The following is a 13,899-nucleotide window of genomic DNA, read 5'->3' as shown; positions in this document are numbered from 1 at the left end:
ACCCCACCTTGCATAGTTGCATTGCTTGCTTTATTTGATTGGCATATAAAAATAATGGGTAGTGTTGATTTTATGTTCAATTATGAGGGTCTAATTTTCCATATTTAGACCAATTAAAAGGAGCTAGCTTAGCTTTTTCTCAAGTTAAAAGTGCTCATACATGGCTAAGCACTTATGCTTATTGCTTTGCTCAATAATCCTTAATATTGTGTTTAGTGGTTTATACTTGAATGTTAAGTGGGGTGATGTAAATAATCTAAGTACTCAGCTAAGTTGGTCACAAGAGGCGGCAATCGAGGCGGAGGACGTGGCGGCTATATCGTGTTCGGGTCATGGAAGGGCGTTCTTGGATGGGTTGGTTGTTGATGGAAAACCAGTGTGCGAGTGCTACGGTTGCTACACTTCCCCTGATTGCTCTATTCTTTCTTTGCCATGCGTTGCAGATGTTGATGAGTAAGGAGTTTCTTGGTCTTTAATCCCTTTGTTCAAATATCTAACATAACAATCACGATTAATTTTTTATGTACATTTACCGTGTACAAACCACGTAAATACGTTATAGTATCATAGGACTCTATAAGTCTAAGAGCCTGTTCACATTTACTTAATTTCAGTTCAGTTCAGTTCAGCTCCAATCAGTTCAGTTCCAATCAGTTCAGTTCAGCTCAGTTCAGTTTAGCTCTTAATTTCCCTCTCACATAAAATATTCATTTTCAGCTCAATTCAGTTCAATTCAGTTCAGTAAATATGAACAGGCCCTAACTCACGAGAATTATTTTGGTGTCCACGTATGATGCACATCTCTTCGTATTAAATTGTTTATTAGAGATCTTTTTACAAAACAAACAAATAATCTTATACAACTGTTCTCAAATCAAGCAAAATCAACCCAACAATCTTGTTTGAATGAACTTATTAGATTTTCATTCTACGAGTAACTATATGTCTATATGTAATATTTTGCAGTGGGAATCCTATGTATATGGAGCCTTACTGGATGAGTAACAAGGAAAGCAGTGGAGTGTTGATATCAGGATGGCATCGAATGGGATATACATACATACCGGTCGACAACGGCCGGAGGCTGTCAACGGAGCTAGAGATGTACATTCGCAAAGTGCATGAGTTGGTTGGAAATGCAGAAACTGAAGGAAGACACATTGTATTTGGGACTGGCTCTACTCAACTACTTAATGCTGCTGTGAATGTTCTTTCCTCTAACTCCTCTAGTCCTGCTTATGTGGTTGCTTCCGTTCCTTTTTACCCGGTATGTATTCTAATTACTTTACTTGAAATTTATTAAGAAAAAGTCGTGTCGTGTTGATCTTTCATAAATAGTGGTCATGTGCTGTAGACACCTGAGACCACAATAGACTTGTATTACAACTATGGAATATGCTAGTACCACTTTTTTCTACTCTTTAACTTTTTGACTTTTAATTAAAGTTAATTACTTTGAAAATCTACTTGAGTTGCCAGAATTCTGGAAACAACATTATAATAATATCTAGATTTTTTTTTTTTTTTTTTTTTTTTTTTTACAGAATATCTAGATTATTATTACGTATAGTATGTAGTATACATTTCAGGGAAAAAAAAAAATAACAAATGACTTTACAAGTACCATGCATTTATATATCAATTATTTTTATGGGATCATTTATACATCATCAACATGATTGGGATGTTCATATAAGCATAATGTTTGGTGTGGTAATGTGGTATGATGGACGGAGCCACATTAGAGATTGTAGGGTCAATTAACCCAAACTTACATTTTATTATCTTCTGCTTCTTCTTCTTCGCCTTGAACGCCTTAAAAATTGTGATATACGGAGTGAAATAAATCATATAATCCAAATAGAAACTACCAATCTTAATCTAATAATTAACCCTCGCTATATACTCGTATTATTTTTAGATCCACCACTTACTCTGTATCATTTATCTCTAATCACTTACATCTGTTGTATCTTTCCTTTTAGATATACAAATCACAAACCGAGTTATTTCAATCTCGTGCATACGAGTTTAAAGGTGACACATCCTTATGGAAGAACAAAACAAGCAATGAAAACGTTACATTTATAGAATTTGTGACATCCCCAAACAATCCTGATGGTCAATTTAAAGAGAGTGTTCTTAAAGGACCCTCAGTTAAGACTATTTATGATCGTGTGTATTATTGGCCTCATTACACTGCTATTACAACCCCTGCTGCTGAAGATCTCATGCTTTTCTCTATCTCCAAGTTAACTGGTCATGCTGGCAGCAGATTCGGGTACAGTTATCTACTCCTTCTAGTCCATATTAACCGCGTTTTAACTTATTTGAATCTATAAAATGTTTGACATCATGTGTACGTGATAATAAAACTCACTTGAGAGTTGAGACTAGCGAGCCTTGACTCATATAGTCATATACTTCGTGTATATGTATGTAGGTACCTCGTGTATAGGCCAAATTAAGATAAACTACATAAAGATGAATCAAACAAGGTTTCAAAAAAAAAAAAAGATGAATCAAACAAACCCTACTTTTGTAGCCGAAATTCCCTTTATTCTTTGACTTAGAGTTGAAGATGAAAATAAAGAAAAGTTACTCCATACTTTCTTTTGATATGTAGGTGGGCATTGGTGAAGGACGAGGTTGTACATCAAAAAATGGAGAGTTATGTGATGCATAATACGATAGGTGTGTCTCATGATACGAAATTGCGAGTATTGAAGCTATTGAAAGCTATTGTTGATGAAGGCGGAAGAGAAATATTTGAATTCGGACACAAGATAATGAAGGAAAGATGGGAAGGACTAACCGCAATCTTGTCTACTTCATCGCGCTTCTCCCTCCAACACATACCTCCTCAATTATGTTCTTTCTATCAACGAGTTAGAGGACCTTCCCCAGGTAATATTTTCATGTTTGTTTCGTCTACATATACTTCCTCTGTTTCCTTAAAATTACAACAGTTTGACTTTTACGCTTGCTGAGGTACAACATTTTTTTGTTGTTATGAATGATCTTGGACCATGGCAGCGTATGCATGGTTGAAGTGCGAGCGAGAAAAAGATGAGGATTGTTATGAAGTGCTAAAAGAAGCTGGAATCCTCGGTCGTAGGGGACGATTATTTGAAGCTGAAGATCGTTATGTGCGGCTTAGCCTGCTTAAAAGCCAAGATGACTTCGATTCTCTTTTGTACAACTTACAAATATTGGTTTCTACTGAATTTGGGAATCATTCCAAATACCATACGAGTTTGTTATAAACAACATCTTTATGATTGAAATCTTTTATAACTATATACGGAGTAAAAATCAGGGCTCACAATGACATACGATAAATTAGTATACAAAAGTTACAATGTACGAAGTATTTCTACAGTGACACTTATACAGTATTTGCTCGAAGCTGTTTTTCCTTCCTGTGGTAATGCTCTGTGGCAACCAATGCTATGGTAACGTGCTAACATAGGTTACAGTTTCCTAATCTGTCAAAAAGAGAAAGATGAGGTTCATACAACAATCTGTCTTTTAGACCCAGCTAATTGTCTATGTTTTGGAAGGCTAAAACAGAGTTTTCTTCTGTACAAAAGCAAGAGAAACGCAAATGCAACAACAATGACGAGAGAAATCTCCATTTGAGGGTGAGCAAGTATATCAACCACTTCAAGCCTATTTTTGTTGCTGCCAGAGCAAGGGCAACCTGTTTCTAGTATTTTCCCCACACTACTGATTTCTGGTTCAAGAATAAAGTCCGCTGTTGTGGCTCCCTCTTCGAGAAAGATAGTGGTCGATTTAGATTTATAACCTGGACTCGAGGCTGTAACTGTAAACAAACAACAAGACGGTATAACTTAAGTAGCTTCACCAACACAAACCAAAAAAAATAAAATAAAAAAATAAAATAAAAAAATAAAAATAAAAAAAAAACAATGTACAAGGGATACAGAAAGAAGCCATTCTTCTATTCACTATTTGCTTAATAGATCAACAAGTAAAAATTATACTTCCTTTTGTCAAAAAAAAAAAAAAAAAAAAAAAAAAGGAAGAGTATGTGAATACCTTGATACTTTACACCTGGTACAAGTAAACGATGGTAATCAGCAAACAGACGTCCAGCTTTCACCTGTAATTAAGAAAAAGAAAGGGTATTATAAAGCATATCACTCATTTCAAATTCTAAGACTATATATGGGCCAAACATGTCATGGGCAGACTAGATGAATTACAAAAGCAAGAGCCATATGAGTTTCAACCAGGCAAAGTCAATACGTATTAAATAATTGCTGCTATATAACCAATGGACATATAAAAAGAGGCCAGATGCAAAGACAAAACATCACATGTCACTAAATGCTGCAAAATCATAGGGCAAGGGACTTCTGATAATTTATTCAGAGTGAAAGCAAATTAGACAACTTGTTTCAAGAAGAATAGGTGAGACAGGAATATGTTTTTGATGTGAATTACAGTTTAATCTGAAAAAACAGACAGAAGCTCGAATTCAGAAGAAAATCTTATAAAAATTTCAATCAGCATCACATGGACTAATTTGTTTGAAATTGAACTTCACGACATCCCGAACAATTACCTAATAGGCTAATAAGGGTCCACAGTTGGCGAAATTCGATAATGTTACACATAAGCAACCCTGCCTCACTAGTGCAAGACGTGGAAGAAAGGAAAACAACCCCCCCCCCCCCCCCTCCCTCAAAAAGAAGAAGATGTAGGACTTGAAGGAGAGGCTCCAGATTTAAATCTAGAGCTTTTTGTCTAAAAAGTTTTACAGAAACAGTCAGCAAAGAACTCACCGTCTGATTAAATCCCTTGATATTAATAGAGGCTGGCAATGGCCTCCCAGTATCTGATGAAAAAATCCTTCCATGGACTCCGGTCTGTCATATAAGACAATTCTAATTAGTTATATGACTGGATATGAGAAAGGGGACAAGGATTAGACATTATGAACCAAATATTAAATATACCTTCACAGTGGCAGCCACCAGATTTAACATGCTCATTTTATTATACTCCCAAATTGTAGGAAGCTGCACATCAGAGAGTAAACCAACATGATCAGGAACCTTGTCACTAATAATATCTAATGTAAAGCACTTATATACGTAGAAAATCATTGACGGTCCGTCTGGTAACTGGTTATATACAGCGGCAATACAAATGGATTTAAGTGTAGGCAAGCTAAATAACATTCTAATGTCCATAATAATGTAATCTTATCCCCAAACTTGTGTCTTCGTAAATGTCTATAGTCCAATACCACCCCAAATGGTAATGTAAATTTGTGAAGAAAACGAGATAATTGGAGCGAGCTACCATTACCATCAAAGTGAAGATTTATTCTTTTTACAGAATTATACAATAACCATTCCCATTACCGCCATATATTAACACTAATTAAACAGGCCATGAAGGATCGTTATTAAGTAGAATCAAGGCACCACAAATCTTGAATCCAAATTGATAAGGTAGTGCTGACTATACAAGAATAATAATAAAAAATATGGCAAGAAAATTACATAAAAACAATAATTTATTTTATGATAAAAATCTTTACAAAAAATAAAAACAATACTTTAAGTGCAGTAAAAACCACACATATAGATAATAACATTAATTAATTTGTAATCTTATTGATTTATATAGTCAGAAGGGAAAAAACAATAGCTAACCTCACTAGCATTAGGCCATTTATTGTCACTTATTTCCAATGTCAACTCAAAACAACCAGCATGTATATAGTTCCAATCTTGCATGCCTCCATAGATGGGATACCTTCATTGGGATTTAGTAAAACTGGTTAAATTACACATGTATATATACGACTAAAAATGCTGATAAATAATCAGCAGATGTGATCCACTAGCTTAAAAAGTTAAACAAAGGCTCACCAAGCTGCTCCATTGGTTATTCCTCCAGGAAACTCTTTGCTCGTAGACATGTTATAGTGAGATTGACTATACAGACTAGCCAAAAGCTGAAATGTTTCATCATCTGGGGTTGCGTAGTATTCCTTTCTGAATAATAATTATATTAATGAGTACAATCCCAAAACGTAAACAAAAGTTGGCTCAACATCGAAAACGAAGATTATGCAGATAAACTTTTGAACACAATAAGAATAACAAGATGCTGACAACTGTGATAAGAAAGACTCACTGTCCATGCAAAGGAAAGAATAAAATGCTTCAAATTTAAGAAACATTTAAACAATTGAAGACCAATTCCACATGTTTCCATGCAGATCAAATGACATTTTGTTAGATTCACAAAAGATTTTTGGAAACCAATACAAGGATACAATATTGGTCACAAGTAATTATCATTAATCAATCACATATTTAAACATATACACATGACAGCTCCGTGCAGAAGCTACCATGTCACTTAAAAAATGGATGGAGTTCTATAATTGTAAGCATAATCAAACAAAATAATACATGCATTATTAAACTGGCGATAGTCATTGTGTAAAGGAAAGAATCAGGCTCACAATTGCATTCAACGAGAGAAGAAAACTACAAGGAATTGGAAAGTTGATTCTTCAATTGTTGTTTACTAAAACCTACTAAACTAAGGCTTGCTTACTAAGCCAAGAGGAGGCTAAGAAAAGCAATAAAGAATACTACAAAAGAGCAACTGTTGTATCTTTTTGTTTGTGTTCATTTTGCTTGCCACTACTTGTAGAAATTGAGGATCTTCTAACCACATCCAAATAAATTTTGGAATCCTCTCTTAATTGATGTCTTGTTGACTGAATGTAGGAATCGCAAATTCCTTAGAAAATTATATTCCCATGTAATTGGATTTCCTAGGAAATGCTAGATGTCTGGTTAAACATTAACCATGAAAATATACACTTACCTAGGTCTCCTTAGGTAATTAAGTTCATTCATTTTGTAAGGAATATCATACGAATTTCTACTTCCCCAAAAGAATTTCAATTCCTATTGTTTTTTTTGGAATGTGCCTTGTTACATATGGTGTTGTTTGTCTTTCTTTGGCTTTAATAGTAAATTAATGTGGCTTTTGATCCACTTTATCGCCATTTTAGCCCAAATTGCATTCTAAAAAGTCAACTTAATAATTCTTAGTGTTACAAATGTCCCCCTTAATTTGTAACTCTTAAAAATTAATATGCTAAATCCTAATTTTGTGTAAGAATTGCATTCATTCATTTAGGATAACATATAGTGTGAGCTTATAGAAACAACAATTAAAAAAAGTAACCATTAATCTGAGCAATTAACTAAATTATAAACAATCTGATTTTAATATTACGTCAGGCTAGACATTACATACAATTATTTGTTTTTGAGAGCCCTAATAGTCTATGCATCATTATTGTCTTCGGCTTCTTCATCGCTCAAAAGATTGATGCCGAACATTTGGATCATTTGGTTAGTGTTTGACCCTTAATGATATAAGCCCATGTCCTAAGCCCAATCACAATTAATGGTGAAAATACCCTTCTTAAGGGTCAAGTTTATTATAGTCCAGCTCATTATCCTTAATCATCCCACTATTATTCTATTATAGATTGACCCTTAATCTATCTAGAAAGTACCACCTTGCCACATGAAGGTCAGAAGGTACATCTATAAATAACAAAACAGCAACCTATAAATGAGATCAAGCTACTCATTGCAGAATAAAATGGATGAATCGGGTACTCTAGGGTTTCTGAAAGATGTCTAACTGGCTCACTGCAGAAATTAAAACCACACAAGCAGGTTATCTATGGTTCTCTAAACACACAAGTAGGTCATATGGCGCTATGTTTCTCTCTAAACATACAAGCAATGCTAGAATACAGGTTATCTATCAGTAAAGGAGTTTTGAAAAACATTACTCTATACCTTTTATCCTGAGTGCCATCCCAAGGATAATTTGCAACAAGGGCACCCTGCAAAATCAAGGAAAGACAAATCATAAATCAAACAGCTATTGTAGTCAACCATCCAGCAAGCCACATATAATGTTCTGATAAGCAGCAGCAGCATCCCCCCACTAAGGAATTTCATTCTTTAGTGAGAGCACAGGTGAGTGTGTGTCACAAAATTTTGAGTTCAGTAGCAAACCAGAGTTAAGTACTTTCTTAATAGTTTTCAACAATTTGAGGCCCAAATTTATTAAAACAAATAATTAAAAAATAATAAAATAAATTAAAAATTAAACGTGAGAGTGGCATTGTTGGTAACAACGAAAATGACTGCAACGAAAGACAGGCACAACACATAGTGAAAGAGAACGACATGCCAGGAGATGTTGGACATAGTTTAGTTCTAAGAAGCTCGGTATCAACTTTATGATTGAAGTAAAGAACCAACAATCTGCACTTCATCAACTCTCAGAAGTGATACATTACTTTACACCTAATAAAATGATTAAAATCTTTGCTAATCAAAGCCAAGACAGAAGCATATTATAAATACATATCTAATTATTTCACACTATGTCAATTCGACAAAGACTATCGGGCGTTGGAAATGACAGATTTGAGACTTTAAATAAAATTTGAAACAAACAAAGAACTAATGAAATATTAAAACTGGTTTTCAACAAAAGACCCTTTACCTTCCTTTTCTTAACTGTAAGGTTCTTAACTTTTTATTGCTCAAGTGTCTCTTATCAAATGTTAAGCAATAAGCAAATTTCATAAACCTTATAAAGACTTATCAAGTCAAGATATAATCCGTGCTTCCAATTATAATCAATATCCCTAGATTGACTGAGAATAGAACATGTACACCTTTTTCAAACTCTTCACAAAACTTTATAACCCTAGATGAACTGAGAAATAAAATTACAACACTTTAATTCTAGTCTATATCCATAAGTTGACAGAGAGATGAACATACAATTATTAAAGGTAATATTCTTGGAACAACTGCGGTATGAACATTCAGTTTTTCAACAGGGAGATTAATATATACACTTCTTTTTTCAAGGATATATGATCACACCAAAGTAGGTCAGTAGGATACTATGGACATAATTTAAGGAAACAAGAGGCAAAAAGGAACTACCCCATGCAAACTGGCAGAAGCTGTAAACTGTATCCTTCTCAACCACCGCATAATTGCTTTTGTTTCAGGTTGCCTTGCATCCTCCAAGTCATTGATAGCGAAAAACTATGATATGCCATGTTAACCATAAAAATCCATCATCAGTAGCTCCATAAGAAAAGACAAAGATAAACTAATTCAAGATGGAACTTAAAAAACACATCTTTCCTTCAAGTTGTTTTCAAATAACAAAGTCTATCTATATTCTGAAAAGACCTTTTATTTTAAAAGGGGAAATATGAATAAGGTAGGTGCTTCTAACATCCAAATCAAACTGCAATGGCTATATAACTACCATGAAATTCTGAAAACTCTTGTTCTTTAAAATCAATATATTTGACTATCTTCCTAAATAAAGTTGCAAGACGGCGCATATCCTTGAAGACCGGAACTTCTAGTTAACAGGAAATTACCACGAAAAAAAAAATGTTTCCATGTCCTTGAGCAAAAGACAAGAAAGCAAGACATTTGGTTTCTGGAAACTTTGCATGAAAAAGATACATGTATCTTGTGATTATCTATAGTAAACAATTAAACATAAGTTCAGTGCAGGATGCTAGGCAAAGAGCAGGGGACTGAAAATTGACATGCAAGCATATCTTTGTGCAGGGAAAAAAGGAAAAAAAAAAAATATACTGTTGATTGTACCTTAAATAACAGCAATGCGCAAGCCCCAAAAAGATTTTGACAGGTATTATGACAACCAATGTGAGACAATTTAGTTTTGTGACTCTTGGAAACATAATTAGCATGGTGTTCTTTTTACAAAAACTCTAACTGTCCATACTCCAAACCCAAGAATGAGGATGAAAAAGGCAAGCTAAAACATACCTGATCAGGAAAATCTCGATTCAAATCAATATTCTTGGCATTCCCTCTCTTTCTAAGAGCATATCCATCTGGGTTCATTGATGGTAGTATATGAAGGTGTACATTTTTTACAATTAATGTTGCCTGAAAACACAAAAATCTCGTGAATTTTCAAACTGTTCATTCTTTATTTTCTCTATTGTTTATTGGCTGGCAAGGTACATATATATAAATAACACGCAAAGTATCATAAGAAATTATATCTCATAGACTTTGTCACTTTAATAGGATATCTTGTCCACCTCTATTCATCCACCCACAATTAAATTTCAAGTTTATATGTTATTTTGATTTTTTGACATTCGTGAATATCAATAACTATATACTAAAAGACACACCAGCAATGACACGTGTCATTTCCTGGTGTGTCCTTAGCATTTTATTTTTTTTAATTAATTAAAAAAATTATTTAGGGAAGTTATTTAAAAGAAAAGTTTTTTTGTCAACCAAATAAACAAGCAATAATATTTACCTTTCTTATGTTATTACGCAATTAAGTACGGATTAATAAGGAAATAAATAATCTTTTTACAGAAGATGTAATTATGGTGGAATATAATTTATTCTACAAAAATATTAGCTTTTTATTTTGTATGCCATAAATTAATTTATAATAAGAAAATATAGAGTAATTAAAATAACCGTGCATGGCACGGGACCTAACCTAGTATTGTAAAAGAGAAAGTTACTGAAAACGCACGAATGTGCATCGTAGAATTTTTTTCTCTCATTCCCTTTCTTCAATGAAAAATAGCAAGTGAGATGTGGAAATTTCACAAGACACCCTTAATGGATGGAAGACATTATAAGAAATGGGAACTGGACAAGTAAAAGTATGATATTCAAAATAAAAAGGTGATGATAAATGTTTCCAGTCACCTGATCCATGAACAAAACACTGTCATCCGTAGTCCACATTTCAGCAACTTACTGCTAGGCGATTTCCATTGTACATCCAGATGTAATGTACATCTAAGCCTACATCTTTCTTTTTTCTCATTTGAGAGAGCTCCAAATGAGCAAAAAAAAAAAGAATGTACTATTTGCATAGTACATCCAGATTTATAACGGAGATTCTCTACATGTGGGGGTTAATTGTTTAAGTAGGAGCTGTACAAGAGGAGAGACCCAATCTCTCTTTCTTCCCTCTCCATCTCTTAATTTAACAACAGTTAGCTTTACCTATCTCACTCTTAACCAACTTCTTATACCTCAATCTAGATTTTTTATACCTACAATCAACCTCACGTCTCAATCTATAATTTTAAAACCAAATTCCCAAGCTTATTTTACTCCTGAATAGATAATTACAGTCTCTTTTTGTGCATGGTTTATACATATGAAAGTCACATAAGATCACAAATAGATTGCCAAATTGCAGTATGTGCGTCTTAATATTACACAGAAACTTCATGCACTTTCTTATTCCCCAAATTGGCTACAATTGATTATCATAAACCCACAAAAACTTAAAGGAAGCATCTGTTTTCTATCACCGGCTTTTATTGACATATCATTTCTCCTTTAAGCCTCCAGATTTGGTTTAACTTTCCTTCACCAGTTACTCTTTTGTAAGCTCAACTGCCAAAAGAATCTCAAATTAAGACAGTATATTACCCAACTAGATGACAGCCTCTTAGGAGGACACTGAAATAGGAATCAGTTCCTATTTGTCTCTTTTGTTTTTTTTCCTTTTGCTTGAACACCAGATTTCCTTCTTGAATATAGTGACATCCTCTTTAGAATTTTCAAAGTAGAAGACATTCATCAAGTAAGATGTGGTAGGGGTATTTTTCTGGCTCGTTTACTTGGAAATGTTGTCTATAATCACTCAGAGAAATTTCCACATGCATCTCCTTTGCATCTGTGGGGCAAAATCTCGGTCACATATAAAAACACTCCACGATGAAAAAGGAAGGCCACTACATTTGCAATTCAGATGTTTCAGAAAAGATCAAACCTTTATGGTGACAACTTACTAAGCGAGGATTAACATTATTGATGACCTGCAGACTTAAAAACCTGTTTGTATGTATATCGTGCCATCAAAATTGGCAGGTAAAGACTTGTCTTTTTTTGCATCGTGAAGTGCTTACATATTATTGAGGCACATAATTTGGACTTATGGTTATACACTTATAAAGTAGGTTTGACCTCACCATGTTTTTCATCACATCAATACACCTCTTATGAGAGATTTCAAAGGGAGAAATTCGAGAGGAAATATTTACAGGCAGGAGCTTGTTTGGGTGTTTCTAAGCAGTTTATTGTTTAAAACAAATATCTGGATTTGGAAGATAGGATTTGTGGGTTAGAATATGTGTTCCTTACTACCCTACATCCAATCGATGCTGCTCTTCTAAGAAATTTCCAAGGATCTTTCAATTATGTAAGGCTTTATTTAAATGAACTCTTTATCTTGTGAAATTATCACAGCAAAAGCGTATTTTTAGAAAAATACACAGCCAAATAGAAAGTGAAGATAATAAGTCGAATAACTGCCTACCCCAGAATGTAAGGAGAAATACCAGTGGATCCTTCACATGATTATCACAGAGCCAATTTGCAAGACGTATTAGAAGCTCACGTCCAACAGGTTCATCTCCATGAACATTTCCAATGAACTGCATCAACGACATAATAGGCCGACAAATTAGTAAGTTAAAAAGATGCAACTTCCCTCATCCTGCACGTTATATACATATGATAGGATGCGCCAAAGATTGTTGACTGCAAGCAGAAAGACCAACTTCCATTCAAAACTCTCTTTCTAAACATCGACAACTCACCTTAAATGCAGGTTCAGGCTCTTCACTTCCTGGTTTATCAGAAATTTCTATTACCCACTATATGCAACCAAACCAACCAGGCATTAGTCAATGCTAAACACACTACAAAACGAAACTAATTCAAGAGAGAATACTACCAGTGGAAATCCATTGACACTCCTTCCAATACTGAGCAGCAATATGTAAAATCCCTCAAGGAGAGAAAAATTTCAAGTCAGTAAATTCAAATTTGGGTTGGATTAAAAAGCCGAAAAAAGATTAACAACAACAAAGCCTTAGTCCCAAAATGATTTAGCTTAAAAAAGATTTAGTTATTTTCCTCTGTACATGAGAGAATTAATTACTCAAATTTTTAATCATAGTTTAGTTTTTCCAATTTCTATCATGTACAACACAAGGTACAAAGAAATCAATACGGAAAAAGCCCGATCAATCACCTGTATATCCTCGAAATGTTACTGCACCTTTCACCAAATGCCATAATAGCATTCTCTAAATCTTCATTACTCATGTATCCCTTAGTTACATCAATCCTACATAAAAATAATAAATAAAATAAAAAATAAAATTCCTCTTTAATATTGATAATAGTGACATAGAGCAGCAAAAATAAATTAACCCATCAATCAAAATTTACAACCAAATCACAGTAAATAATCAAAATCTGAAGAAAAAATAACTATAATACTTCAAATTACCTGGGTTTAGAGGAGTCATCATCCAACAATCTTCTACCTAATCAAATTTAAAATTAAAATAATCAAAACCCAGTTCATAAATAATAAAATAAATAAATATATAAATAAATTCACCCCCTTTTTACAATTCATAAAATGGGATCATATTAATCATAATTCACAGTTTACAATTGCCAAATTCATAAATTAAACTAGTGCAAAAACAAAATGTACTCAAAAATTATACAAGTATAAAAATTGAAACGAACCCATAATTATTAAATAAAAAAGGAAAGATTTTACCTGGGATTTCTGAGGTGAGAGCCCCGCCTTTAGCAAAGGCGAGGTCGATGAAACAGAAGAAAGTAAGAGTGAAAGTGATGAATGAAAGTAGGTGCAAAGAAAGGGAATTCATGTTTGTTAGTTCATACGGTTTTCAATTCAATTCATTGAGAGTTGGGGGTTTAAAGTTTAAAC

General features: G+C 33.7%; 1 protein-coding gene and 1 pseudogene across 1 annotated transcript; one reads left to right on the top strand and one right to left on the bottom strand.

The window, feature by feature from the left end:
* Positions 1 to 160: 160 nt before the first annotated feature.
* LOC145613763 (tryptophan aminotransferase-related protein 4 pseudogene) lies at positions 161 to 1,402 on the top strand (annotated as a pseudogene).
* A 1,923-nt stretch (positions 1,403 to 3,325) lies between these two features.
* LOC145613424 (carboxypeptidase SOL1-like) lies at positions 3,326 to 13,892 on the bottom strand. The gene is made up of 15 exons (XM_081668528.1): positions 13,726 to 13,892; positions 13,444 to 13,480; positions 13,183 to 13,278; positions 12,883 to 12,913; positions 12,746 to 12,802; positions 12,485 to 12,580; positions 9,918 to 10,040; positions 9,048 to 9,152; positions 7,878 to 7,924; positions 5,910 to 6,035; positions 5,691 to 5,793; positions 4,986 to 5,048; positions 4,812 to 4,895; positions 4,063 to 4,126; positions 3,326 to 3,826 (listed from the first exon to the last, which is right to left on the bottom strand). Exons 1-15 carry the CDS (start codon positions 13,835 to 13,837, stop codon positions 3,513 to 3,515), a joined length of 1,458 nt encoding a protein of 485 aa, XP_081524654.1. The 5' UTR covers positions 13,838 to 13,892; the 3' UTR covers positions 3,326 to 3,512.
* Positions 13,893 to 13,899: the final 7 nt, after the last annotated feature.

This window comes from Chenopodium album, chromosome 25 (genome assembly GCF_948465745.1).
Source record: "Chenopodium album chromosome 25, dcCheAlbu1.1, whole genome shotgun sequence".
NCBI lineage: Eukaryota > Viridiplantae > Streptophyta > Magnoliopsida > Caryophyllales > Amaranthaceae > Chenopodium > Chenopodium album.
This window is presented reverse-complemented; position numbering and strand designations above follow the sequence as displayed.

Excerpts from the sequence above, each read along its gene's own strand:
- LOC145613424 (XM_081668528.1), bottom strand. The coding sequence starts at position 13,837 with ATGAATTCCCTTTCTTTGCACCTACTTTCATTCATCACTTTCACTCTT. Across the intron at positions 13,481-13,725 it reads TCTCACCTCAGAAATCCCAG|GTAGAAGATTGTTGGATGAT; the intron begins GTAAAATCTTTC and ends AAATTTGATTAG. Across the intron at positions 12,803-12,882 it reads GTGTCAATGGATTTCCACTG|TGGGTAATAGAAATTTCTGA; the intron begins GTAGTATTCTCT and ends GGTTGCATATAG.